The 26,085-nt window shown below is 40.5% G+C and overlaps 1 protein-coding gene across 6 annotated transcripts in view; it reads right to left on the reverse strand.

The window, feature by feature from the left end:
• LOC149179151 (AAR2 protein family) overlaps window positions 1-26,085 on the reverse strand; it is a 477,491-nt gene that overhangs the window by 276,651 nt on the left and 174,755 nt on the right. For all 6 annotated transcript variants that reach the window (XM_089420537.1, XM_089420538.1, XM_089420541.1 and 3 more), the window contains one exon: window positions 9,243-9,478. In XM_089420537.1, coding sequence (XP_089276663.1) covers window positions 9,243-9,478 — 236 coding nt within the window. The remainder of the gene's footprint in view (window positions 1-9,242; window positions 9,479-26,085) is intronic.

The following is a 26,085-nucleotide window of genomic DNA, read 5'->3' on the forward strand; positions in this document are numbered from 1 at the left end:
AGATTAGAGAGAGCTTCTTTGTAACCAGTGAAGTGCCTTGAGGCACCACTATCAATAAGCCAATTTCCCAGCGAGTGAGGAGGAGCAATAGTAGAGAGGGCCGCTGGTAGATAATATTCATCTTGCTTATTGTTAACAACGTTAGATTCATACCTGGAGTTTCTTGCCTTCTTGGAGGGTTGACCACTTCCTTGATTTATGGCATTCCTCTTTCCTTTGCCATTGAACCTGCCATTCCTTTGATTGCCTCGGGAGTGATTTTGATCATCGTCATGATGTGAGTCCTTTTTATCAGGGCACTCCCTTGCATAGTGGCCCATTTTGTTGCAATTGTAACATCTTCCTTTTCTTCCACCCTTCGGTCTGGCCTTTCCTTTAGATTTAGCCCCAGAATTGTTTCTCCTTTTAGCATGAGAGGAGAATGCAGCGGGATTGCCTCTAAGTGCAAGCATTTCCTGCTCTTCCATCCTTGTTTCTTCTTGAATGCATCTCGCCATCAGTTCCTCAAATCCTGGGATTACATTATTGTTGAGAAGAGTGGTTCTGAATATGTACCATTCAAATGGGAGCCCTCCGAGAGTTGTGATAGTCATTTCCCTGTCAAGAACGACTTCCCCAATTGATAGGAGATCATTCTTGATCTCGGTGATCCTTAAGAAGTATGCTTGCATACTCTCATCTTTGCCCTTCTTAATTTCCTTTAGCTTATTTCTAAGGAACAAAACTTGATTTGCATCATTAACTTTAAATAAGCTTACCAGTCTATCGTAGATTTCCTTGGAGGTGGTCAGCTCGGAAACATAGGCCACCAAGCGCTTGTCGATAGAGTCCCGGATGATCTTCTTTGCTTTGACTTCTCCCCTAATCCACTTGTTCCTAACAGCAGTGAATGCATTTGATTGAGGCTCAACGATTCTGCCTCTCACATGATCCAACACTTCCTCCTCTTCTAATGTCAGATCGAGAGACATCTTCCATCCGTGATAGTCAGACTTCTCACGGAGCTTGTCTTCAGCAAGGAAGTGTGATGAGGACCCCATGAAGTCTTTGAGATTGCTTCAACAGCCTTTGGTGATTGCTCTTGCTCTTGCTCTTGTTTGGGCTTTGTCTTCACCTCAGCTCCGATACTATGTCAAGTTATCGTATGTTCTATGCTTAGAGCAGTTTACTTCAATTCTTCTTATTAGCCACTGTTTAGCAATCAAATAAACATAAAGTAAAACGCTGATAAAACATTAATAGATCACAAGAAAACAAGCCAAGACAAGATACACAAGGTGTGGCGGCTAGCCAAGGACAAACCCCAATGCAGGGAAACCCTTTGATCAATTCTTCTTTAATCTTCAATAGTTCAGCAAAGAGAAATAGTACAATTCAGAAATCTGTAATTTTATAACAGCAGCAGCAAAACCCTAAATCAGCAAAGTCAAAATTAGTCAAACGGCCTCGGATCGACCTCTAGTCAACCTTGAAGAACTCAGTCTTCAACAGCAAACTTCAGCAGCCCAAAATAGCCCTTGGTCAACAGTCAAAACAGCAGTCAAAGATCATCAGTCTGCAGTCAGCCCTAACTAGTCAACAATGGTCAACGCTGGTCAATGCAGCCCTAGAAAAGTCAGTGCAAGTCAGCCCTTGGTCAACGCTTCACAAAACAGCCCTTCGCTTGGTCAACGCAGCCCTAGAAAAAAGTCAACACTGCCCAGAAAGTCAATGCTGCCTAAAATCAGTGAATGTTGCCCTTAACAGAAAATGTGTCCTTCTTCTTGCATGTGTGAGAGAAGTTGCTCCTTCGCTGGCCCAATGAGATGAGGAGAGAGAAGATGAGTTGAGATGAGATGAGTGAATAATGACTCAACCTCACTTGTACTTATATGATGTGTCGGGCATGTGTGCCACACATTTAGCTGTTGGCCAACCTTGACAATTTGTTATGTAAATTTAAATAAACTCATATTTCCATAAATACTTGTCGGAATCGGATGATCGTTAGATCAACCCTACACCTCTCGACGAGAGGAATCAAGGAAAAATATCAGCTGCCATAAATAAAATGATCCACATGGAGATTGGCCCTTATTGGTATGTGTCCATGCAAAATGCCCTACAAATAATGTGTGCAATGGAGTGACAATCCAATACAAGAAGTACAAGTTTAATAAAGTGATTTTAATGTTTAATAGGGTCAAATTAAGTTAATTAACTAACAGGAATTATAAGTAGTCACTAGTGATGGCAGTTACATCAAGTAGGTAGCACAGCGACCTGATCTATTCAACGTAAGATGAACTACCTCATTGTACTAGATGACTCGATTTTGGATAAAATGTTATATTTTACACCTCCCAACTATTTGTACTCAGATTTTCCAAATGGTAAATAAAGAAAGATATCCATTATGGAGCATGAGAGGAATAGAGTTTGGGTTTCGAGGACATCCTTGATGAGAATAAGACTCAGAGTTCCTTGACTTCACAATGCTATGTCATAGGCAACTTTATTTCTCAATAGACGTGTCGTTAAGTTTTTTAATGGTTATATTTCAAAGAAATTTTATTGAAGAAACTTTAGAGAAAGAAAGTAGGAAAATACATGGGGATTTGAGGAATATCACAATGATTGTTCACCATACCCAAGGAGAAGAAGAACACATACAGTAACACAAGCATACCCAAAAAGAAGAATGTTTGATCGTGACCCGCAGCAAGAATTTCTAAGACAAGCACCTAACCATAGAAGCCACCCGAACCAGCTAATTTACATGACACGTGGACAGGGAACACGAAGGATGCAAAAATATTGTGTCGGACACAGAATGGAGCAACCATGGAAACAAGAAATGGAGGACATGTTGCACATTTATCATTTTTATCATCATTGATGTAGTACTAGTTGTATCATGTACGACTGAAATTGTATTATCATCATGTAAAATTGTAAATTTTTAGTTTCTAAATTCTAAAGAAATTTGAATCTTTGCCTATATTTCATTTTTGTATTTGTGAATTACGCGTACAAAAATGAAATATAGGCAAAGATTCAAATTTCTTTAGAATTTAGAAACTAAAGCATTTACAATTTTACATGATGATGATACAATTTCAATCATACATGATACAACCAATACTACATTAATGATGATAAAATGACCAGCACACAAGAAATCACAACCATAAACTGCAATTTTCTCATTAAGTCTTCAAAATCAAAATGTATTGAATAGATATTGAACCATTGCTACTATAGGCAGGAATGTCGATGGTAAATACAAAATAGGCTAGATACTAGAACTGTAGATGGAAGAATCTCATAGCTCGTGATCGTCAATAGTCCTCCATTTCATCGTCATCAAAATGAGCATCACGACCATTTCTCTCTCCTCCATCTAGATCCTCCTCCTCTATATCCAATCCAATCTCTACATCTCTTGGTGTGGAGGATGACCCCTCAAGAGGATCATCATCACCATCAAAAGTGACTAGCTCTAACATTGACTTATTAAGATCCAAGTTGCCAATGCTCAACTCAACAATGCTACCCAAACCCATATCATTACGAAACACATGCCCTATATTTGTCTTTCCCTTCAACCACTCCTCCCTTTTGTTGATTTGGGGTAGCATCGAATGTGCTCTAGCCATGAAAATTGGTGGAGAGGCTAAAGCACATGAGATCTCCATGACCTAGAAATGGTTTGGGGAAATTCCACCCGGTTAGAAAGATATTAAAATAATTAATACTTTTAATTGAGTTCTTAAGTCTAAACTTAGGAAAATTAAAATATTAATGCCTATTAATATAAAACTGGGTGAGAAGGTTCTAAATGACATGGATCAAGCCAAATCTAATCTTAGTCATTGATTAGGGACTTAATCTTGGTTGTTGAAGACTCAACAGAAAAAGTGTAAGAGGAGGCTTGAGGGTCAGTTGGAGATACACCAAGATTGATCAGTGAATTCGATTTTCTAGAGCGGGGTTTGCTGAGAAAATTCAAACAAGTGATCTGAGTTACAACGAGGGGCAGTGAGTGTATAGCAAAGAGGCAAAGATAGTGCCGAAGGACCAGCGCAGAGATCGAGGAGACTACATAGAGCCAGCAAGAGCCATGCAGAGGGCCAGAGTGACTGTGTAGAGGCTAGCAGGGCCTGCGTGGGTGACGCAGAAGGCCAAAGAGCTAGCGCATAGCATTAGAGGGCCGACGCAGGGGGTTCCAGAGCTACGCAAAGGCCAGGAGGGTTTACGCAGAGCCTCAGAGAAGCATTGGAAGGTTTTTCGTGGAGCAGACTTGCCGAATATCTGCTTCCGAAGAGAGGTATTACTGCCAAATAGAGATCTTTGTTGGGTGAGCCAGTTTGCCACCCTAGTTGTACTCAAGAAAGCTGCTTAATAATAAAACCCTCAAAACTATTGCATCGGTTTTCCCAAGTTAGGTTTTTCCGGGGACACTTGTCCAAAAATAACAGTGTTCCTTGTGTGTTTGTTATTTCAGTTGATGATCTGTAGATGGTTGAGACCGTATTTGTGTTTATTTTTAGCATTTATATGATTAAATAACTTGTTAATAAATAAACAAGTAGATGAAATAAACCAGATAATGCAGGAAGAATTTCTGACGTATTAGACTTAGAAATTCTAACATGGTATCAAAGCGTTGCAGATCACAGGAGAGTTGAAGGCACCGACTAAATCAGAAAATTTGTAGCGGAATTAGTTGTCCCGAGAGATAGAAGTTGTTCCTAAGAAAAAAGCAGAAGAGAAGGAGTGACGTAGAGGGCCTGTGTCATCATTTCAAGCCAGAGAGAGGGCCAGCGCAAAGGCAGAGGAAGGCAGAAGAGGCTCACGAAGAGCCACGTCATCCTACTCAGTCAGGTAGGCTTGACGCAGTTGGCCAGAGGAGCGATTCAGCCTTGCCGGGATTGCACAAAGCTAAGAGGTTGAGTTTCTTCAGCTGCTGAGGCCTAGGGAGTCGTGGCCAGATTGTGGATTGGGACGCTGGTGGGGTGTTGTTGCTGTCAAAATAGAACAGTACCTAACGGGATAGAACCAAGGTAGAGGGAGCCACTGCCTTGAGGGATTTCTAGCCAAGAAATCCAGATCCGAGTTTTGCAGTTGCAAAGAGGATCGGAGAGGAGCAGTTCGACAGTTGGCAAGAGGATTTCTAGGAGGGAAATCGAGACTCAGAGGGAGTCTAGGAGAGAACTTCTAGGAGGGAAGTCGAGACTCAGAGGGAGTCTAGGAGAGAACTTCCAAGAGGGAAGTCGAGACTCAGAGGGAGTCCAGGAGAAGAGCGAAGATGGCAATGAACGGACTGAGGGATCAGGACAGGTTGGACGGGGCATCCAACTTTGTCATCTGGAAGGCCAGGATCCTGTCTGTTCTGGATAGACATCGCATCAAGGGCTTCGCCTTGAGAACCGTGGCTATCCCACTCGACCCAGCTGATAATGAAAGGTATGAAGATGCAATGGCGAAGGCAAAGTGCATAACCCTTGATGGGGTCAAGGATCATGTAGTTCAACATATTGCCGAGAAGAATACGGCAAAGGAGATGTGGGACACTTTGACGACATTGTATCAGGGTACTTCCATGCAGAGGAAGATGCTACTGGAGAATCAGTTGCAGTCATATCAAATGCAGAAGGGGGAGCAGATAGATCTACACCTCAGTAGGTTGCAAGGGATTCAAGACCAACTTACTTCCATAGGGGCCACACTGGATCAGGGGTTCATGATGAGGACCGCTCTAAATGCAGTCTCCAAGGATTGGGAGACATTTGTCCAAAGCATTTTTGGCAACGCTGATCTTCCAGGATGGGAAGAGATGTGGGTAGCTCTTCGCCAAGAAGAGATCAGACGGTTGACCAAGGCGGGAAGTAGCAGCAAAGGAGGTCGAATCAAGAAAGAGGAGGAGGAGGATGCGGCTCTGGCATCTGCGGGACAGCAAGGGAAGAGGAAGAAGAAGGACATCTCCAAGTTAAAGTGCTTCCATTGTGGGAAGTTGGGTCATTATGCAACCCAATGTCCCAGGAAGAAGAATAAGGGAGAGGCTTCTAACTCCAAGGCATCTCCGGCTAAGGCGGAGAAAGAAGTTGAGATGGATGACGACTGTGCCATGAGTGCTCATGCACCTCTAGAGAAGAGGTGGGGAGACATTAAGTTGTAGTCAGGAGGACTACAGAAGATGAGGGGTAGGATCCTTGAGGTACCCAAACTCTTGGATCATATTCGACTACAGGAGCCCCAAATAACAGTAGCAGGATGACGGATGTCAATAAAAGCAAGATGCGGATGGAGCGACAAGGCAGTGCTAGAGTGCAGAGGTCTGTAGCAGTGTAGTGGAGGTTGCAGCGGTGCGAGAGGCACAGAGGTGGTTGCAGCAGTGCAAAAAGACACAGAGGAGGTTGCAGCAGTGCAAGAGGCACAAAGGTGTTTGCAGTAGGCAGAGGTAGCTTCAGCATCAAAAGGCATCTATGCTGACAAGGATGCCAATAGTTGGGTAGATCAGTTACTTACTTTTCAGTAACTAAGTTGCAGTGCAGCAGTTAGCAGTGGTAGTGTTATGGGCAGTATGATGCAGCATGTTGAGAGAAAGTTGCAGTGCAAATGCAATGTTGGGAGGAAGGACCAACAACAACACAGATGCAGAGGGAGTTGCAATATAGATGTAGCAGTGGTAGTGGTAGAGCCATGGGCAGCAGTACATGAGGCAGCAATGCAGAGGATGTTGGGCAGCAGGCCAAGCATTAGCACAGGTACTAGTGTCGGATTATCAGGGTGATGTTCAGTGATGGAGCATTACTAGAGCACATTCCTCGCTAAGAGGGAGTGTTGATTTGGGGTAGCATCAGATGTGCTCTAGCCATGAAAATTGGTGGAGAGGCTAAAGCACATGAGATCTCCAAGACCCAGAAATGGTTTGGGGAAATTCCACCCGGTTAGAGAGATATTAAAATAATTAATATTTTTAATGGAGTTCCTAAGTCTAAACTTAGGAAAATTAAAATATTAATGGGTATTAATATAAAATTGGGTGAGAATGTTCTAAATGACATGGATCAAGCCAAATCTAATCTTAGCCGTTGATTAGGGACTTAATCTCGTCCGTTGAAGACTCAACAGAAAAAAAGTATAAAAGGAGGCTTGAGGGTCAGTTGGAGATACACCAAGATTCTGTTCGATATTTTGGAGCGGGGTTTACTGAGAAAATTCGAACAAGTGATCTGAGTTGCAGCAAGGGGCAATGAGTGCATAGCAGAGAGGTAGAGATAGTGCCGAAGGACCAGCCCAGACATTGAGGAGGCTACGCAGAGGGCCAGAGTGACTGCGCAGAGGCTAGCAGGGCCTACGTGGGTGACGCAGAAGGCCAGAGAGCCAGCGCAGAGCATCAGAGGGCTGACACAGGGGGTTCCAAAGCTACGCAGAGGCCTGGAGGGCTGACGAAGAGCCTCAGAGAAGCGTTGGAAGGTTTTTCGTGGAGCAAAGTTGTCGAATATCTGCTTCAGAAGAGAGGTATTACTGCTAGATAGATATCTCTGTTGGGTGAGTCAGTTTGGCACCCTAGTTGTACTCAAGAAAGTTGCTTAATAAATATAAACCTCAAAACTGTTGCGTCGGTTTTCCCAAGTTGGGTTTTTCTGGGGGCGATTGTCCAAAAGTAATAGTGTCCCTTGTGTGTTTGTCTATTATTTCAGTTGATAATATGTAGATGGTTGAGACTGTATTTGTGTTTATTTTCAGTATTTATATGGTTAAATAACTTGTTAAGAAATAAACAAGTAGGTGAAATAAACTAGATAATGCAAGAAGAATTTGACGTATTAGACTTAGAAATTCTAACACGTTTTGCCTATAAATAAGACAAAGGTTGGTGTGCACATACACCGTTTTCTCTGCCCTGGACTTCCAACCTACTTTTCTTCAAATTGTACAAATTACCATGTGTGCCCCAATTCCTCTCACAGAAGAGGATGAAATAACCTGAGAGGGGAGCCTTGTGGCTAATTGTTGTAGAAGAGGGCATGTTGCCCCATGAGTTCCCATTGAGCATAGGCCTCCTTTGCCCTTTCTTGACCCTGTTGACATTTTGACCCTGGAACCTCATGTATTGGGAAATAGCACTACCATGGGAAATGTGAATTGCTTAGAACTATGAGACTTCCTTGTTGAGAACTGTCAAGGATGCATATAGACTCTATGACACATGACCATGTAGTAAGATATAGGTGTGCATGACATGGGCTGGACTGGCCCCTACAACTACGATCACCCCTACATAACGAGATGCTCCCATAAACCATGAGTTCCAATGCAATCCACTCCACGTCCCCCAATTCTATCCAGGGCAAAAGGAGCTAAGAGCAGGAACCACACAAACCTGCCATGGCCAACCATATCAGGCTTAGGACATCAATACAAAGCCTCATGGCCTGAATGCTTTAACCTGCATCTTTGAGCTTACAATGGTGTTGTGCAAAGTGAAAAAATATCTATATGTACCCCTGCTGAAATGAGAGTTAACAGCTGGCTCAAACTGCAGGACATGTGCTCCACCCAGGAGGATGTGGAAACCCCAATCTTCCACCTATAACTCCTAAAAAAGTCCACTGAGGTGACAATGGGTGGAACTTCTTTAAGTGGGAAGTGTCCACTGAGGTGACAATGGGTGGAACTTCTTTAAGTGGGAAGTGTCCACTGAGGTGACAATGGGTGGAGCTTCTCAGTTACCCTAGAATTTGTACCTGGTAATTGGACTTAACGTTGTCCAGATCCAGGAAGTAGCAGCTTGTTACAGGATGTCATACTATCTCTATGGAATTTAACCGGGATAAATTATTCTATAACAACTGACACTATAACTGGATACTAAGCTCAACAGCATTTGCGGTTTCCCAAATGTGAACTGCAGAAAACAGACCACATCTTTCTCTTATGCTAAAATATTTATGCAAGTCATTCATTATTAAAGTAAACTAAAATGGTTAGTAACTTTTGTTTATCAGCCTATGCTGCTCAGAAGTTTTAGCTCTGAAAGGTTAGGGAAATCATAATGCAAAATTTATTTGAAAGCTGACATGTTGATCCAAACTTAAGATTTTAACTTCTAAAATGCTCATTTCTTTTTGACTCATTCAAAAAGTTAATTATAATTATGCATTCAATGTATCACTAAGTAATAAGAGTTACAGTAAATGAACAATAGTAAGAGTTACAGTAAATGAACAATATCTTCTCAATCAGTATATTACTTTATCAAGATTTGAAGCAGTAAGCTCTGCTGCAGTCATCCCTCTATGCTTTACAGAATGGGGAATCATTGTGTAGAAGCATCTTTGACTTCCTGACATGGGTTTTCCTGGCTTATGCTCAATGCATTCCCGGGCCTTTGATAGCTGATCGGCCAAACGCCTGTCTGCAGCTGTCTGAGGGCCCTTCTCAATAAGTTCAGATTCGGACATTATCGTTATCTCGCCTCCAATAGGTTCTGCCCATATAAATGATTACCAGTTAAGTTAGTTTTTTGTTAGCACAAATAAAATGCATGGAAGGTGACAACACCATCCAATGACCTAAAGGAATAAACAGAATTAGGAGATACAGTAAGAGAACAATGAATGACAAATATATATGATCTTAAGCTAATATAGCACTTGGCAGCTTCATTGACGCAAAATAATGTCAAAGCATAGACAATGAGAAGCTTTGATTCTTGAACCATGAATATGTCCATACTATAAGAATTGACACGTCATATATTGAAAAATACTAACTTTTCAATACATCTGAAGAGATGTATATCTGACATTTAGATTTAACTTCTTTTAAAAATTTCAGAAAAGATATGCATGAATTTAATGCTTTAAAGCTCAACTGTAAAATTGACATAATTAAATAATATAATGCTTAAGGCATCAATTGTTGATTTTTGGTAGCATCAGATGTGCTCTAGCCAAGAAATTTGGTGGAGAGGCTAAGGCGCATGAAATCTCTAAGACCCAGAAATCGTTTGGAGAAATTCCACCCGGATGAAGAGATATTAAAATAATTAATATTTTTAATGGGTTCCTAAGTCTAAACTTAGGAAAATAAAAATACTAATGTGTATTAATATAAAATGGGTGAGAAAGTTTTAAGTGACGAGGATCAAGCCAATTCTAATCTTAGCCGTTGATTAGGGACTTAATCTCGGTCGTTGAATCGTCAACAGGAAAAGTATAAGAGGAGGCTTGAGGGTCAATTGGAGATACACCAAGAGAGATCAGTCAGTTCGATTTTCTAGGGCGAGGTTTGCTGAGGAAATCGAGCAAGTGATCAGTTGCAGTGAGGGGCAGTTCAACAAGAGGCTGAAGAATACATAGCAGAGAGGCAGCGAAGTGTCGGGAGAGACAACGCAGGCCTAGGAGGGCTGACGCAGAGGCCGTAGGAGCCAGCGCAGAGGACACATAGGGCTTTAGAGGCTAACGCAGAAGCCGTATAGGTTGACGCAGAGGACGCAAAGGCTGACGCAGAAGCCGTAGAGGTTGACACAGAGGACGCAAAGGCTAACGCAGAAGTCGTAGAGGGCTTCAGAGGCAACGCTGGGAGATTCTGTGGGGCAGACTGGGAGCAGATCAGCTGAAGCAGAGCCGAGAGAGGGTGACGTAGTTCCAGAGAGGGTGACGCAGTTCCAGAGTAGTGCTTGGAGCAGATTTCGCTGTCCAGCACAAGGAACAGTCAGAGTCACTGTGGGGTTGATCATCTGGTTACTGATTTGCCGGAATATCTCTCCGGAGAGAGGTACTACTGCCAAGGATATTCTCTGAAGGGTGAGCCATTTCTGGCACCCTAGTTGTATTCACGAATCTGCTTAATAATACAAACCCTCTATATGTTGCACCGGTTTTCCCGCATTAGGTTTTTCCAGGGACGATTGTCCAAAAATATCGGTGTCCCTTGCGTTATTGTGTATGTTTACTTCAATGCATGACCTGTATATCTGTGAAGGTTGCACTTGTGCTTACTTCGATGTTTATGCAATTAAATGACTTGTTAATGTAAAGAACAAGTAGGAGATAGTAAACTAGAAATTGTAGTAGGGGTTTCTAATGTGTTAGATTCAGAAATTTTCACATCAATGTTTCATAATGACATTTATAAAAATTTCATTTTTGAATATTTAATCCATTATTACTATTTTGTTCCATATTTTACCTATGTGCAGTTTTTTGGTTAATTTACACCTCAATTCAACACAAAGATGATCCCCTTTGACCATGAAATATCCAGACTCCATACTATTAAAACTGATGCATGATATTGGAAAATTCAAATTCTAACCTCTCATTGTGTCTGAAAAAATATATATGTTGTTGATGAAAATTTAAATTCTAACCTCTCATTGTGTTTGAAAAAATATATATGCTGTTGATTTTTCAAAATTTTCTACACTGATAATTACTTCCAATGATTTATCCATTAATTTATCTTGTGTCATATTCATCATTAAGCAATTATACATAGAAAATATTCAACAGTAAAAACAATAATGACAGTAGAAACATGAAGAGACAGCGAAACACAAGAGACACAATTTATCTTGGGAAAACCCTATCCAGGGAAAACCCCAGCAACCTTTTATTAGAGAAATAGTCCAATTCAACAAGAGACACACTCTGAACTTTCCAGTCAAATAAAGTCAACTGACCAGTAACCAAACCAAGGTCAAACCTAGTCAAACATAGATAAATTTGTCCTCCTGAATTTCGGCCTCCTGCAATTTCGATCTTTTGCCCAAAACTTTAGTTTGTTGCCTCAGAGAACTCCCACATGTCAACAGAGGATTAAGAAGTGATCCGAATTTGGTTGCCTAAATGGAGAGGTCGAATGCCAATTTATAGTGTTTTAAGGATGCCCCAAAAGGTGTGACTCTTGGGCAGAGCCGACCTATACTTTTGGGGCCGACTTGACTTTTGGAGGCAATTTCAAAATTCAAAATTTTAAATTTTTCTTCTTTTATTTGGAGCCGACTTGAAACCAATTTTTCGTTTTTCATTTTCTTTTATTTTGTGGGAAAATATAATTTACAAATACCGACTGTAGCTACCAAAATTCAACACCCTCTCTTAGCCAAGGAAGTATTCTCTTTAACTTCTTCAGATGTTCTCTTGTTGGAAAATTTTTCTATCCAAGAAAAGGTTGATTGGGCTCAGCTATGTCGATGAATCCATCCACCATATGTGGAAAGCATCATCCTGCATCAGCATCAAATAGAGGAACTAGTCACCCGCTAGCCTAGGGTCACCAATCTACCAAGTCAGCACTTGGAGTCGTGTCATGTACCCCTCCTGACCCAAGGTGAAATCATCCCCGCATCAACATCAAACAGAGGAACTAGTCACCCACTAGTCCTAGGGTCACCAATCTACCAAGTCATCACTTGGAGTCATGTCAAGTACCCCACCTGACCCATGGTGAAACCCTTGGCTCATCAATCTACCAAAGCCGTCACTTGGAGTCTTTTCAGGCAACCCACCTGACCCAAGGTGAAACCCAAGGCCCATTTACCATTCCCACATGTTGTCACACATCATCGGATGGTAAAATTACTTGCACTCACTCAACCCACTAGCCAAACCCCATGATAAAATGGTTAGAACTGACTGACCGGGGAGCACTCCGAGGCCTCGATGCTAGCTAGGCCAATCTCCCCAACCATATTACATGGTTTCCTGATCAATACCCATGTCCCAAGGGAGATTATCCGTCCCTTGATGCTAAAACATAAATATTCCCTTTTTAACAATTCCAAGCTTGTCAATGAAGTATAAAAACTTCATTCTAAGAATGTTAGCACCCTGCTCAACCATAGAAATACATTGGAGCCTTACTGCTCACTCTGACACGTGAGTCCTCCTGATAACTGGAGCAAATGTCTCCTCATAGTCCTCTCCCTCTTCATGGGAGAATCTTCGTTTTATACTTTTCTATGTTACCAACAAATGCTTTATCTTGTAAATTCATCTTGAAGTCATCATTGACTTTCCACAGATCTCGGTACAATGACATTCTTCAAACCAATGTCACCAGACTAGGAATTGGCAATAAATCGGTGAGGCAAAAGAGGAAGAATTTTAATTGGATCGAGAAAAATCAGTGAATTCAATAAATAAAGATATACACATATATTGAATTAAAAAACACATTTTTCATTGATATTCAATAAAGCCATGTCCAAACAATGCATAATATCAATAGATGTCCAAAATATCATGAATGAATAAGTATCTCATATACGTTATGAGTCCAAACATGATCTGAATTATTGAGTCTTGACTCCTAACCAGTGACTACATAGAACCAGAAGCATCTACTTCTAAAAGTTTATAAAATACTACATACTAATCAATAAAATAGCAGTAACTGAAATATCTTGATTGCTGCTGAAATGATACAATAATGGTTTGCTATTGAAATATCTGACAGAGCACACTGCACACAATGCCTTTATTACGTGGAGTACACTGAAACTGAAACCATGCCTCTATTACCTTCTCGGCGTATGAGTTGTAGGCTTGAGTAGTGAGAAGTGAGTTATGGATCGACATTTAATTTTTAACCTAACTAAACCACGCGGCGAACAATGTAGCAACCCTCAAAGTTAAAAGCCATACTCGTCGAGTAGAGGGCTGAAAATCACCTTAGTCACCTAAATTGCCCTTTATCGGTGAGTTGTGAGTCAAACTCGCGATGACCACGAGTCAAACTTGGTCAACGTGAGTTTGACTCTCCCAGAGTTGAATTGGACCGTTTCAGGGACGAGTAGAGTTTGACTAGCGATTAATCGTGAGTGATCAGAGATTCATGTTTCACTGCTTCAAACTTGTTGGTTTGCCTGCTCCCTCTGAACTAGGAGCCCTTCTAGATATCAGTCCAATTTTTCTCTCTTGAACACTAATCACTCCTCGGAGGTGTAGAAATTTTGTAAGTTATAGCCCCAAACCAATTTCAAGTTTTTGCATAAGATTTAAATCCCAAACCCAACACAACATGAGCTGATATAAATGTTAACTGGCATTTAACTCAAAACATAAGAGACTACTCTACTGATTTACATTATCAGTTGATACAAGGAAATTAAATGCAACCACACACAATAAAAGAGACACTTAAATGGCCCTGGAAAAACCCACAAGGGGAAAACCAATCTTCTAGGAGGAATTAATTGCTTCTTAAGGAAATAATTACCCGGCAGAAATAAAACAAACTTATCTCCCTTTTCTTGCTGATGTCACTGGCCAGGTTTATATAGAAATTTGTGCACCAAACAGTCATATAACTCAGATTGAGATTTGCCTCAAATTCTGTGCATAAAACCCACTGACAGTGCCTCGAATTTTGTGCCACACAGCAGAAATCTTCCCTGAAATTTCGTGCCTCAACTTTGAGCAAAACTGCCTCAAAAATCGCATTGAAGGAGCCTCGAAAATTGCGCTGACAATCACAGAAATTTTATCAGGAACTGTCCTTGGAATGCATGCCAGAATTATAGCCTAGTTCTGTGTGCCATGCCAGCTGAAGATGTCCTCGAATTTCTGGTCAAACAGGCTTCTCAATCTGCCTTGAAATTTGTGCACATAGTCCAATTTCTCTGCCTAGAAACTTGAGCTGTATAAGAATTTGTGCCAGCAGATTTCCTTAAGATTCAACCTTCGTAAATGTTGTAGCTTCCTTCTGCAAATTAATGGTTGTAGCAATCTCTTTCTCCTCCTCCTTTCAAGATCTCCTCTTCTCAAATGCTCATGAGAATAATGAATGAGAGCCTCTCTTCTTTTTTCCCTTTTTGTCTTTTCAAAAGATGAGAACCCTAATCCTTGAGATGTAATGGCTGAGATTAAATCTTAGCTCATTAGATCAAGAGTGGAGATCATTCCCTCACTCGACCCCTTATCTCATGTGGTCCCCCTCAATTAATGAGCCTCCTAGTCACTTTTTAATGTTTTTGTATGGAACAGTTACACTTGTTCACTGAATTTGCCATTCGAACAGATTCGTCTTCTTGTTCTGCTTCGCAGTTGTAAAGTTTTTGCGTAGTGCACCTGTGCGCTAGGGAATATTTATCTCCGCATGTCCAACATTTTCCATCCCTTTTTCTTTCGAAATTCGACTGTTGTTTTCCTCCATCGCGCAATGGTGGTGGAATGTACTTACCAGTGTTTTTTGAAAACAACTTACTTGACATCCCTTTTGAGTAGTTGTTTGATTTTTCATTACTGGCATATGGCATTTTATGTAGTTTATATTTTCGCTCAATAATTATCGTTGCATGTCTAGCTTCTTCAATGGTTTGGGGTTTATATAGTTTTAATTCTTCCATATTCTTTAAGGCCACGTCGATACATTTTTAGCAGTTCTTCGTCTGAGAATCCCCTTTGCCTTATAGCTAATACTTCCCACTCGTGGGTGTATTCGCTTACCGATCCTTTGTGTTTGAGGTGAATAAATTTTTCATAAGCACTGTCTTCTTCTTCGTCATGGAACCTTTTCAGCAGGGCATTTTTTAAAATTTTCCCAATTGAACGAACGAGCTGCACATCTGTTGGACCACCATATGAACCAATCATATGCTTCAACTTCCAGGTTGTTGGATGCGGTCATGACCTTCTTTTGTTCACCAGTCTTATAGGAGGATTTAATTGCTTCTTAAGGAAATAATTACCTGGCAGAATCTGTTTGATTTGCAAATTCAGTGAACAAGTTTATCTATTCCATATGAAAATATTAAAAAGTGACTAGGAGGCTCATTAATTGAGGGGGACCACATGATATAAGGTGTCAAGTGAGGGAAAGATCCCCACTCTTGATCTAATGGGCTAAGATTTAATCTCAGCCGTTAGATCTCAACGATTAGGGTTCTCATCTTTTGAAAAGACAAAAAGGGAAAAAGGATGAGAGGCTCTCATTCATTATTCTCATGAGAATTTGAGAAGAGGAGGAGGAGAAAGAAGGTTGAATCCCAAGGAAATCTGTTGGCACGAATTCCTAGACAACTCGAGTTTCTAGGCAGAGAAATTGGACTATGTTCACAAATTTCGAGGCAGCTTGAGGAGTCTGTCTGGCCTGAAATTCTAGGACATCTTCAGCTAGCATAGCACACAGTACTAGGCTATAATTCTGGAATGAATTCCAAGGACAGTCCCTGCTAAAATTTGTGTGACTGTCACCGCAAATTTTGAGGCTCCTTCAACATGATTTTTGAGGCAGTTTTTCTTAGAGTTGAGACACGAAATTTCAGGGAAGATTTATGTTGTGTGTGGCACAAAATTTGAGGCACTGTCAGTGGGTTTTATGCAGAAAATTTGAGGCAAATCTCAAGCTATGACTGTGTGGTGCACAAATTTCTATGTAAACCTGGGCAGTGACATCAGAAAGCAAAGGGAAATACCGCTGGAATAGAAAATCTATCCTAACAAACTGAAATATAAAAAACATAATATAAATGGAATTTAACCGGGATAAATTATTCTATAACAACTGACACTATAACTGGATACTAAGCTCAACAGCATTTGCGATTTCCCAAATGTGAAGCCTTTGATCATTTGCGGAATTCCTTTTTGGCCACTGGTTGTTATTGTTCCTTCTGTTGTTGTTATTGTTTCAGGGAGGCATACTCTGTGTTTGCACCCTGGCATTCCTTTCCATTTGTATTGATTGATTATGCATATCACTTATCTGTTTGGTGTGTTTAATTTCCATATCCCTACCTAGTTTGGTTAATTCTTTGACTGTATCTGATTTTTCTTTGATTTTGACCGGAGCTCTTTCATAACCAGGGATCTCAGATTTACCTGAAGCCTTTTTATCTTTTTCTAACTCTTCAATTGTGTTTTGGGCAACAGCTAAAGTGGTAGGGTGAGCCCGCCTTATCTCATATTGGACTTCTACATGGTAAGCCTCAAGATATGTTTCCAATAGAGTTTTGTCAGGAGGCTTGTAATCTTGAGTCATGTCCCTTAGTAATTTGTTGAACCCCTCGATAAATTCTACCACAGTTTCATTTTCTTTCTTCTTGATGGTATTGAATTCTTTCCCGAAGTATTTCCCTTCCCTCTTATCCTTGTATTTGTCTCGAAAAGCATCAAGGAGGGTCCTTAGAGAATCAAAAGCATTATTAGCCTTGTCATGAAACCAGTCAATTGCACTACCTTCCAATGATAAGACAAACAACTTCATCTTGACATCTTCATGATTATAGTCTGTAGAATGAGCATATCTATGGAGGAATGAATTAAACTTCTTTATATGCTCTTCAGCATTGATAGCATTATTCCCCTCAAAGATTGGCAATCTGTTCATAGTTGACTCATTTGGCAAGTCGTGCGGATACCCCTGGATGTTGGTGAAATTGCAAGGACCATAGTAGTCACCCATGATGTTTTGATTCGGAGGATTGATGAAAAGCAAATGGAGATCAAGGAGAGCTTCCTATCTGAGAAAATTTAAACGATCTCTAGAGTGTAACTTGTTTAACCAAGCTCTTAGAACCTTTTCAGGATCGGGAGCGGGGTTAACCAAGCTACCAAGATTCCTTCTAGAGTACATTCTAGTGAATGGATGAATAAGTGGAGTCGCCACCCAAACCGGAAACCAACCTAAATGTCCAGGTGCTAAATGTGAAAATGAACAAGATGAGAAGATTAGTGAAAGGAAAAATGATAAGGTGATGAGAAGACGAAAAATGATAAGAGATAGGTGCAAAAAATGTGGCATTGGCGATGTTGCACTCAAATTGTCAAAGTTCCAAGGAAGAGTACCAATTTTTTCAACAAGGATCAGATCACATATCAGCAATATATGTGTCATAGTCATCCCATTCTGCAAGTTATATATTGTAAATGATCTTAGTAAAACCATGAGTCTATGTAACAACCTAGGTAAGCCTATAATTTGATGACGAATTCCATCCTAGGAGGTTTTTTAACCTCACTAATTACCTGTGTTTTTCGACACAGCTAATCAGAAGAGTTTTTTCCCTCCATCTTAAACCCCCAAAGGTAGAGTGAAATTTATTGTCAAATTATTAGGTGAGTCCTAGTGTTTTAGTAGAGTCTGATGTAAAAGTGGTCTGGGAATAATTTAAGGTAATTAGCTAAATTATTTTATTACAAATCACTTGGTTTACTAGATCATATTGAGTCACAAATGGGTTATGTGTTTTGAGAGTCTAGGACAAATGTGTATTCCCTCTTTGAGTCTTTAAATGAAAAGATCATATGTATTAGAGAGTTGGAAAAATAATTAATCCCCTCATGTGTAAATTAATTAATTTTTCTGGCAAAATAAAATTAAATCCCAAGCCCAAAAATAAATTAATTAGAGACAAAATTAAATTCTCTAAGAAAATAAATTCTCTCCAAATGGAAAAATTCGTGGATCTTAAAAGAATCAATATTTAAAGGTCCTCCACCAAGGGAATTTTGACTTTTTAAAGAAAATTTGGACCCTTAGACCTTGGTGGTTAAGTCAAAGTCAATATTTTGAGGAAATTAAAAGAATGTTGAATTAATTAATTCAGAATGAGCAAACAGCTCAATGATAATACAAAGATATTTACAATAATAGAAACATCAGGTTTCTATGTAGAATATGGAAACACTCAGTTTCATCTAAAAAACTGCTTAAAAGAAAAAATAGCAAAATCTAAAAAGCTGAGTATTAAATACTAAATAGGAATATTCTAATACCCTCCCTTAATACTCAGTCTATTTACAACACCAATAGACCCTCTGAATTTTACAAATTTATCAGGACCAAGAGGCTTGGTGAAGATGTCGGCGGGCTGCTCTGTTGTGGGAACATATTGCAACTGAACTGAGCCGTCTTCAACAAGCTGGCGAATGTAGTGGCAATGAGTTTCCACATGCTTTGTTCGTTCATGAAAGACTGGATTCTTGGCAAGTTTCAGCACTCCCTGATTATCACAAAACAAAGAAGTAGGCCCTGTCTGAGAAACATGCATATCTGCCAGCATACGGCGAAGCCAAACTGCCTCACAGGATGCCTTAACTGCTCCCCGATACTCGGCTTCTGTTGAGGAGAGAGCCACTGCCTGTTGCTTCTTACTAGTCCAAGTAACAACACCGGATCCTAGATTAAACACATACCCAGCTGTAGATTTACGGTCATCAACCGAACCGGCCCAGTCAGAATCAGTGTAACCACTTAGAATAGGATTGGAACTTCGAGTGTATAGGAGGCCATAATCAGAAGTGCCACGCACATATCGTAGCACACGCTTTGTTGCTTCCAAATGATCAGCTTTAGGAGCGGACATGAAGCGAGAAATGTAGCTTACTGCAAAACTAATGTCAGGTCTGGTAGCAGTAAGATAGATGAGACTGCCCACTAATTGCCTGAATAAAGTTTCATCCACAAGGGGAGAGGATGACTGAGCTGAAAGTTTGAGCCCTGGTTCCATAGGAGTCGTGGCCGGTTTGCAATCCTGCATTCTGAATCTGTCCACAAGATTTTTGGCATACTTGGACTGAGAGAGAAAGATCTGATTTTCAGTCTGCCAAACTTCAACCCCCAGACAGTAATGAAGAAGTCCCAAGTCTGTCATCTCAAAAGTTCTGCATAAATCTTGTTTGATCCCATGGATCAAATGTGCAGAGCTGCCAGTAATGATAAGATCATCTACATAGACAACCACAAACAAGATATCATCACCAGTATGCTTGATGTACAGGTTTGCATCAGAAGGGCTCCGCTGAAAACCCTGATCTGTCAGGTACTGATCAATTTTCATGTACCAAGCCCGAGGAGCTTGTTTCAATCCATAAATTGCTTTAGCTAACCGACACACTTTCTGTTCTTGACCAGCAACCTTGAATCCTGGAGGCTGCGTCATGTAGACTTCTTCTTGGAGATCACCATTTAGGAAAGCACTTTTTACATCCATCTGATGAACTTTCCAATTGAACTGAGCTGCTAGGGCAAGGACAAGCCTTATGGTGCTCATCTTGGCTGTAGGAGCAAAAGTCTCCTCATAGTCGATGCCTTCCTTCTGTGAGAACCCTCGAGCCACAAGCCGAGCTTTATACTTGTCTATGGTTCCATCAGCTTTGTATTTCACTTTATACACCCATTTGCAGCCTATGGGTTTTTTTTTTGCAGGAAGATCAGAAAGTGTCCATGTGTGATTCTTTTGAAGACTCTGGAATTCGGCTTCCATAGCCTATTCCCACTCAGATGTACCCTTAGCCTCTGAATAGGTTTGAGGCTCAAAAATACTGTGCAGGTTAGCCATAAGAGCAAAATTGACTGTAGACTGTTGTCTGTTCTTATGTCTAGAAGTTCTACCTTCAAGGAGCTCATCATCCCGGAGATCACCAATGGTTTTAGCCCACCATTTAGGCCGAAGAGTAGAAGAACCAATATCAGGAGTAGATGGAGAAGACTCAAGAGCAATAGGGGCCGCAAGAGGAGGGTTATTTTCTGGAGGAGGCTCAGATAGAGTAGTATCAAATACTGATGCTACATCATCCCTCCCATCAGGTGGACCGACCGGAAGACGAACACTGTGAGGCTGATCCTCAGAACACTGCTCAGAAGAAGAAGACTGAAAGAATCCTCTGTCTTCATCAAATACTACATCCCGACTGAAGCTAAGACGACCAGTGGCTATATCTATCAGCCTATAGGCTTTATGATGATCACTGTACCCTGTCATCATGAGTTTCTGGCTTTTGGAGTCCAATTTAGAGCGCTTAGCAGCTGGAATCCAAACATATGCAACTGAGCCAAATACTTTGAGATGACTGATCTTAGGCTTACGGCCAGACCAAACCTCTTCAGGAGTCTTCCCTGTAACAGCCTGAGTGGGTGATCGGTTAAGAAGGTAAACAGCAGTAAATACTGCTTCAGCCCAGAATCTGTTTGGAACACTCCTGTGTTGTAACATGGAACGAGCCATTTCAACAACCGTGCGGTTGCGACGCTCGACAACACTGTTCTGCTGGGGAGTGTAAGGTGTGGTTAATTGACGTTTGATGCCATGAATATCACAGAAGTTGGCAAAAGCTGAGGAACAAAATTCCCCCCCATTGTCGGTCCTAAGGGTCATGATATTACAACCAGATTCTTTTTCAACTAAGGTTTTGAACTTCTGAAAGGTACTAAGAGCATCAGATTTATTTTTTAGAAAATACACCCACATCTTTCTACTGAAATCATCTACAATAAGTAAAAAATATTTGCAAGCAGTGATAGAAGCTGTATTCATAGGACCACAAATATCAGCATGAATTAACTGAAGTACCTTAGATGCGCGCCAAGATTCTCCATTTTTGAATGAAGACCGATGTTGCTTTCCCGCTTGACAGGGGCTGCATACCCCCAACTGCTGAGTCTGAATATCAGGTAATCCTGACACAAGTCCCTCCCGAGAGAGCTGAGAGAGATACTGCATATTTAGATGCCCATATCGCTGATGCCATAGAGTGCTGATGGGAGAGACACGTGCTACTAGAGCCACTTCTGGAGAGTCACCGGTATCAAGTAGCCTGTATAGACCATGGTCCTCTAGGCCAACAGCAACTGTTAGACTGGTCTCCCTGTCAATGATGGAGCACTTGTGTGCACTGAACACAACATCAAGCTGAGGAGAATTCCTCATAATCTGGGTGACAGATAGCAGATTAATTTCCATACCAAGAACATAGTATACATTCAGAAATATGAGTGTGCGTCCACCAGACTGAATTTGAACTTTTCCTCTGCCAGCTACTGTGTACTTCTCACCTCCGCCAAATACCACAGAATCACTGAAAGGTGAGAAGTCAATAAACCAGTCACGCCTGTGAGAAAAATGGCGTGATGCACCAGAATCAATGTACCATGCAGAGGAAGGAACATGATCTGAGGACCTTTTAGCCATAAAGGCATAAAAGGCAGACAATGTCTTCTCGGAATGCTCTGCAACATTTGCTGTCTGATGTGGCCCTCCCTGTTTCTTCTGTTCAGAAGCAATCCTCTGTCGGCAATCTTTCTTCATGTGACCGAACCTATGACAGTAATTACACTGCACACTTTTCTTCCTAGCAGGATCAAAAGGCTGAGAAGAGCCTTTCTGCTGAAAGGACTGAGAGGACTGATATTTTGCAGCAAATGCATTTTCCGAGGACACTGATGAAGCACTACTACCAAACTGCTGTTTCCACCAATCCTGCTGCAGAAGTTTGGTACATAATTCTAGAAACTTCAGATCAACATTTGTGGTGGTAATGTTGAGTGTTTCGATGAAGTGTTCATAAGATTTCGGTAGACTTTTCAAAGTAATGACTACCATATCTTCTTCCTCCATGGTCCGACCAATGGCTTCGAGCTGATCTCGAATGTCTTTAATTTTGTTGAGATGTTCTTGTAAAGACATATGCTCGTCCATCATGATGGAGAACAACTGATTTTTGAGAAAAAAAGCTTTGCTTTTGTCAGATGTCTCGTGCAGTTCTTTCAACTGTTGCCAGATTTCGGCAACTGTCTTGCCAGAAGGAATCTGTGGTAACTGATCATCAGCGACAGAGAGCTTGAGAAGCATAACAGCCTCTCGATTTCGATCATCAAATTTAGCTTGATCGGTCCCAGCTGTACCGGGACGAAGCTCTTTGCCCAAAATGAGCTGATCAAGACACCTGTATTCAAAAATGGTCAGCATTCTTTGTTTCCAAATGTTATAGTTGCTGCCATTAAAGCGTTGATTTCCTTCTAACATCAGATTGGTGAGCGTGGCCATTTTCCCAAAGAAAATACAGAAGTTTGACACAAAAAAAATGTAGTTGCCTATTTATCCTGGTGTAAATCAAAACAGACTTTTTTCTGCTAGAAAAAATATTTACCCAACTGTTGACCACTATCGGTCAACTACCCATGCAGTACACCTCCTTTCTTTTGGCAGAGAGGGGTAGCTCCTGAACGACGTGTCCGTGCCAGCCTACAGTCATCGACAGCTTGATCATTTTTGTTGTAAACCCAGTCTGCATGTATAAGTTGTAAATAATCTAAGCAGATCAGAGTCATGTATGTAAAGTTGCCTAGGTGGACCTAACTTTCTAATGATGATCTGCGTCCCGGGAGGTTTTTCGTCTCACCGATCTACGATCGGCAGAGTTTTCCTTCAAACCTGACCCCAAAGCCGGGATGGATTTCGTCATCAGAACTTTAGGAGAATCTTATATGTTAATCTGCTAGATTATAGTTGTGTCGCAGAACTGGGTGTTCTATGAGGGTCTGTATTAAGTGGGTTCATCCCTTTGAGATGAAATTGTAAAAATCATGATGAAATGTGTCTTGAGGGTTGAAAATGTTGTAAATCCCCTCATGAGTCCTAGGTCCTAGGTCCTAGGTGATGTTTCCAACGGCTTAGTTTGATGATCCATCTTGAAATGAATTAAAAATTTAAAAAATGAATAAAAATAATAAAATTAAAAAATAAATAAAAAATTAAAAAATAAAAAATAATAAAAAAAAAAAAAAACATAAAGCAAAAACCCTAAGCAATAAAATAATAATATTTTTGTGAATGCATGCAAAATATCTTTTTAAATAAAATCGACGGATGAGATTAAGAGACGGCTTAACCCTCATCGACGGTCGAGATCACTTCAACATGGATCACCCAAAACTAGCCGTTGGGATCATTTCCTTTTTATAGGGTCTTAGGGGGTCATTTTAGGGGTTTATCTGATCTGTGAGTCTGTACTGAAAGCTCTCTTGTAAATCTGATTTTCTGATTAATAAAAGAAGACTTTGGGGTTCAAAACTGGCTGGTGTTACTCTCTGGAATCGCTGTGAGATTTTCGTTTTTCTGCATATTTCAGTTTTCAGCAGTTAAAAATAGCTGGTTTTCAGAGTATTGTGAGTACAGGTAGCTTGCTCACGTGCTAGGGTTTGAATGTTGTAGAGTTGCTGGAATAATGGCAGGTATCTCCATTATTTCTTGAAATCTAGCAGCATTTCTTGCCCTCTTTACTGATGTTTGCTGAAGGTGTGCAGGAAATCTTTAGGTGAAGGGTATTTGTGGGCGTTTGGGGAAGTTCTGGGCTGAACCAGCCGACTCCCACAGGCTTTTTCTGTGCAGAGCCCAGCTATTTGTGCCCTGGGTTAATCTTTTAAATTTTATTTCGTGTTTTACATTGAGAGATTTTCTTTAGTTTCACAGTAAAGTTCAAACTTCTGATAAATTGAAAATGTTACTGCAATCATGGTTGAATCTGGCTTTTCTAGAGCTGTAAAATTTTGATTTTAGGCAATTTTGAAGGGTTTTACTCCAAAACTTTGCATATATCTGCCAAAATCTTGTGACCCTTTTTTTTTGCAGGGTTACCTGCGTTTCTGAATCGAGATACATCATCATTCACAGGTGGCTGTTTTATCATATGCGTGGGCTATCTGAGATCTGAGTCCTGCCTTCAAACCCTCAGACATTTTTTTTATCAGCCGGCACAAGCAACCTTCAGCATTCCAAACGTCTACAAGTCGGTGTAAGGTTTCTTTTGGATGCACTTTCTCTGCATCGGTCGCCAGGCAGCCAATCCAATCCAAATCGAAAGTCATCAAATGCAGAAATTACCAGGTAAGCTATTAAATGCTTGTTAAATCTTTGGTCTATGCTGGCAACGCAACATTGTGATCTCATATGCACGTTTCCAAAACCGATTTGCAGTCCTGTCAAACGCATTTCAGCTCACCCCTTATACGCATCTGGTCTTACTGCCTCTGTTCTTTCATTTGCCCTCACGCATTCATTGATGGAGTCTTACGCTTGGTTGTTGCTTTGATTGTGTTTTTATCACCTTCGATATATGCTGTTTCAGCATCTCTCACCGGCCCACGCAGTCCCAGGTTACGTTTAATGGTTTACGTCTTCAACCCTCAAGCAAAGCCATCTTTCTCTTTATCGTTTTCCATTTGTTTGACGGCCAGCGTTGCAGAATCGACTCATAGGCCTCTCAAAACCCCTCGCCCAGTCACGCAATACCCTGCTGGCTTTTATTTCTGCGTGCTGTTAGTCTATCGATTGCATTGGCGTGCTCGAATTTCTCTGTAAGCGTTGTTCTCCCAAGCGTTTCCCTTTGCCAGGCGTAAAACTGTGATATCGTTTCTCTTTCTGCCTGGAGCTTTGCGTGAGGATTACGTTTTCATGTGATATATGCTGCCTGTTATGTTTTTTTTTTATTTTTATTTGATGCGTTTGGAGTTTGAATTTACGTTTCACTTTAATTAGATTTTAATTAAATTCTGATTTGCTTTGTATGGCAACCGTAGTGGTAGGTTAGCATAGGTTCTATTTAGCTTTTAATTTATTTAATAAGTTTTCAATAGTTTCGGTCCATAGATTTTATGTTAGTTCCCTTTTTAGGATTTAAATATTTAGATTTAAATTTATTTTTTTTAGATAGTTGCATTTAAATTTCCTAAAAAATCAAAAAATAAAAAAATAAAAAAAAAAAAGGAAATAAAAATTTTTTTAGTTTTATTTTTATAGTTTGGTTAATTTTTTTTATTTTTAGGTTTTGCTTGATATAAAAAAAAAAAAAAAAAAAAAAAAAAAAAAAGATACAGAAAAAAAAAAAAAAAAAAAATTGAAAAAAGCATAAAAATTTGTTTTTTGTGGAGAATTGCTCTTACCACCTTCAGTTGTTTATCATCGTATATCCTTCGTGCTGTGGTCTGAATACGAAATAAGTATCTGGTTTCTCTGTTATTCAAAGCAATTTATTTCTCTTAGTTTGCCGGATATCGTAATTCGAGGAACTTTGTGGTTTTTTACTGGATATTTAAAGCATTGTTCTGATCATTTGATGAATGGTGATTGTTGTTTATGATTTATGCTCTTATATCACCTAGAAAGTAATCATTTAGGCACCAATCTAACAAGGCACTGGTCTATCAAATCAATAAAGCCATTTTAGTGCATCTCGTCTCCCGGCCCAACTGTTTGGCAGTTGGCCTTCATCTTTCCTCAGGGTCTACCCCCCTTAGCCGTGGGAGACAGGCTTAAACGGAGGGATCGGGGATCAGAGTGACAGCCCCCGGTCTGAGCGTTGTCGTGTC

This window comes from Pinus tabuliformis, chromosome 4_1, assembly GCF_031772625.1.
Source record: "Pinus tabuliformis cultivar Carrire ecotype Pingquan chromosome 4_1, CPIR1, whole genome shotgun sequence".
Lineage (NCBI taxonomy): Eukaryota > Viridiplantae > Streptophyta > Pinopsida > Pinales > Pinaceae > Pinus > Pinus tabuliformis.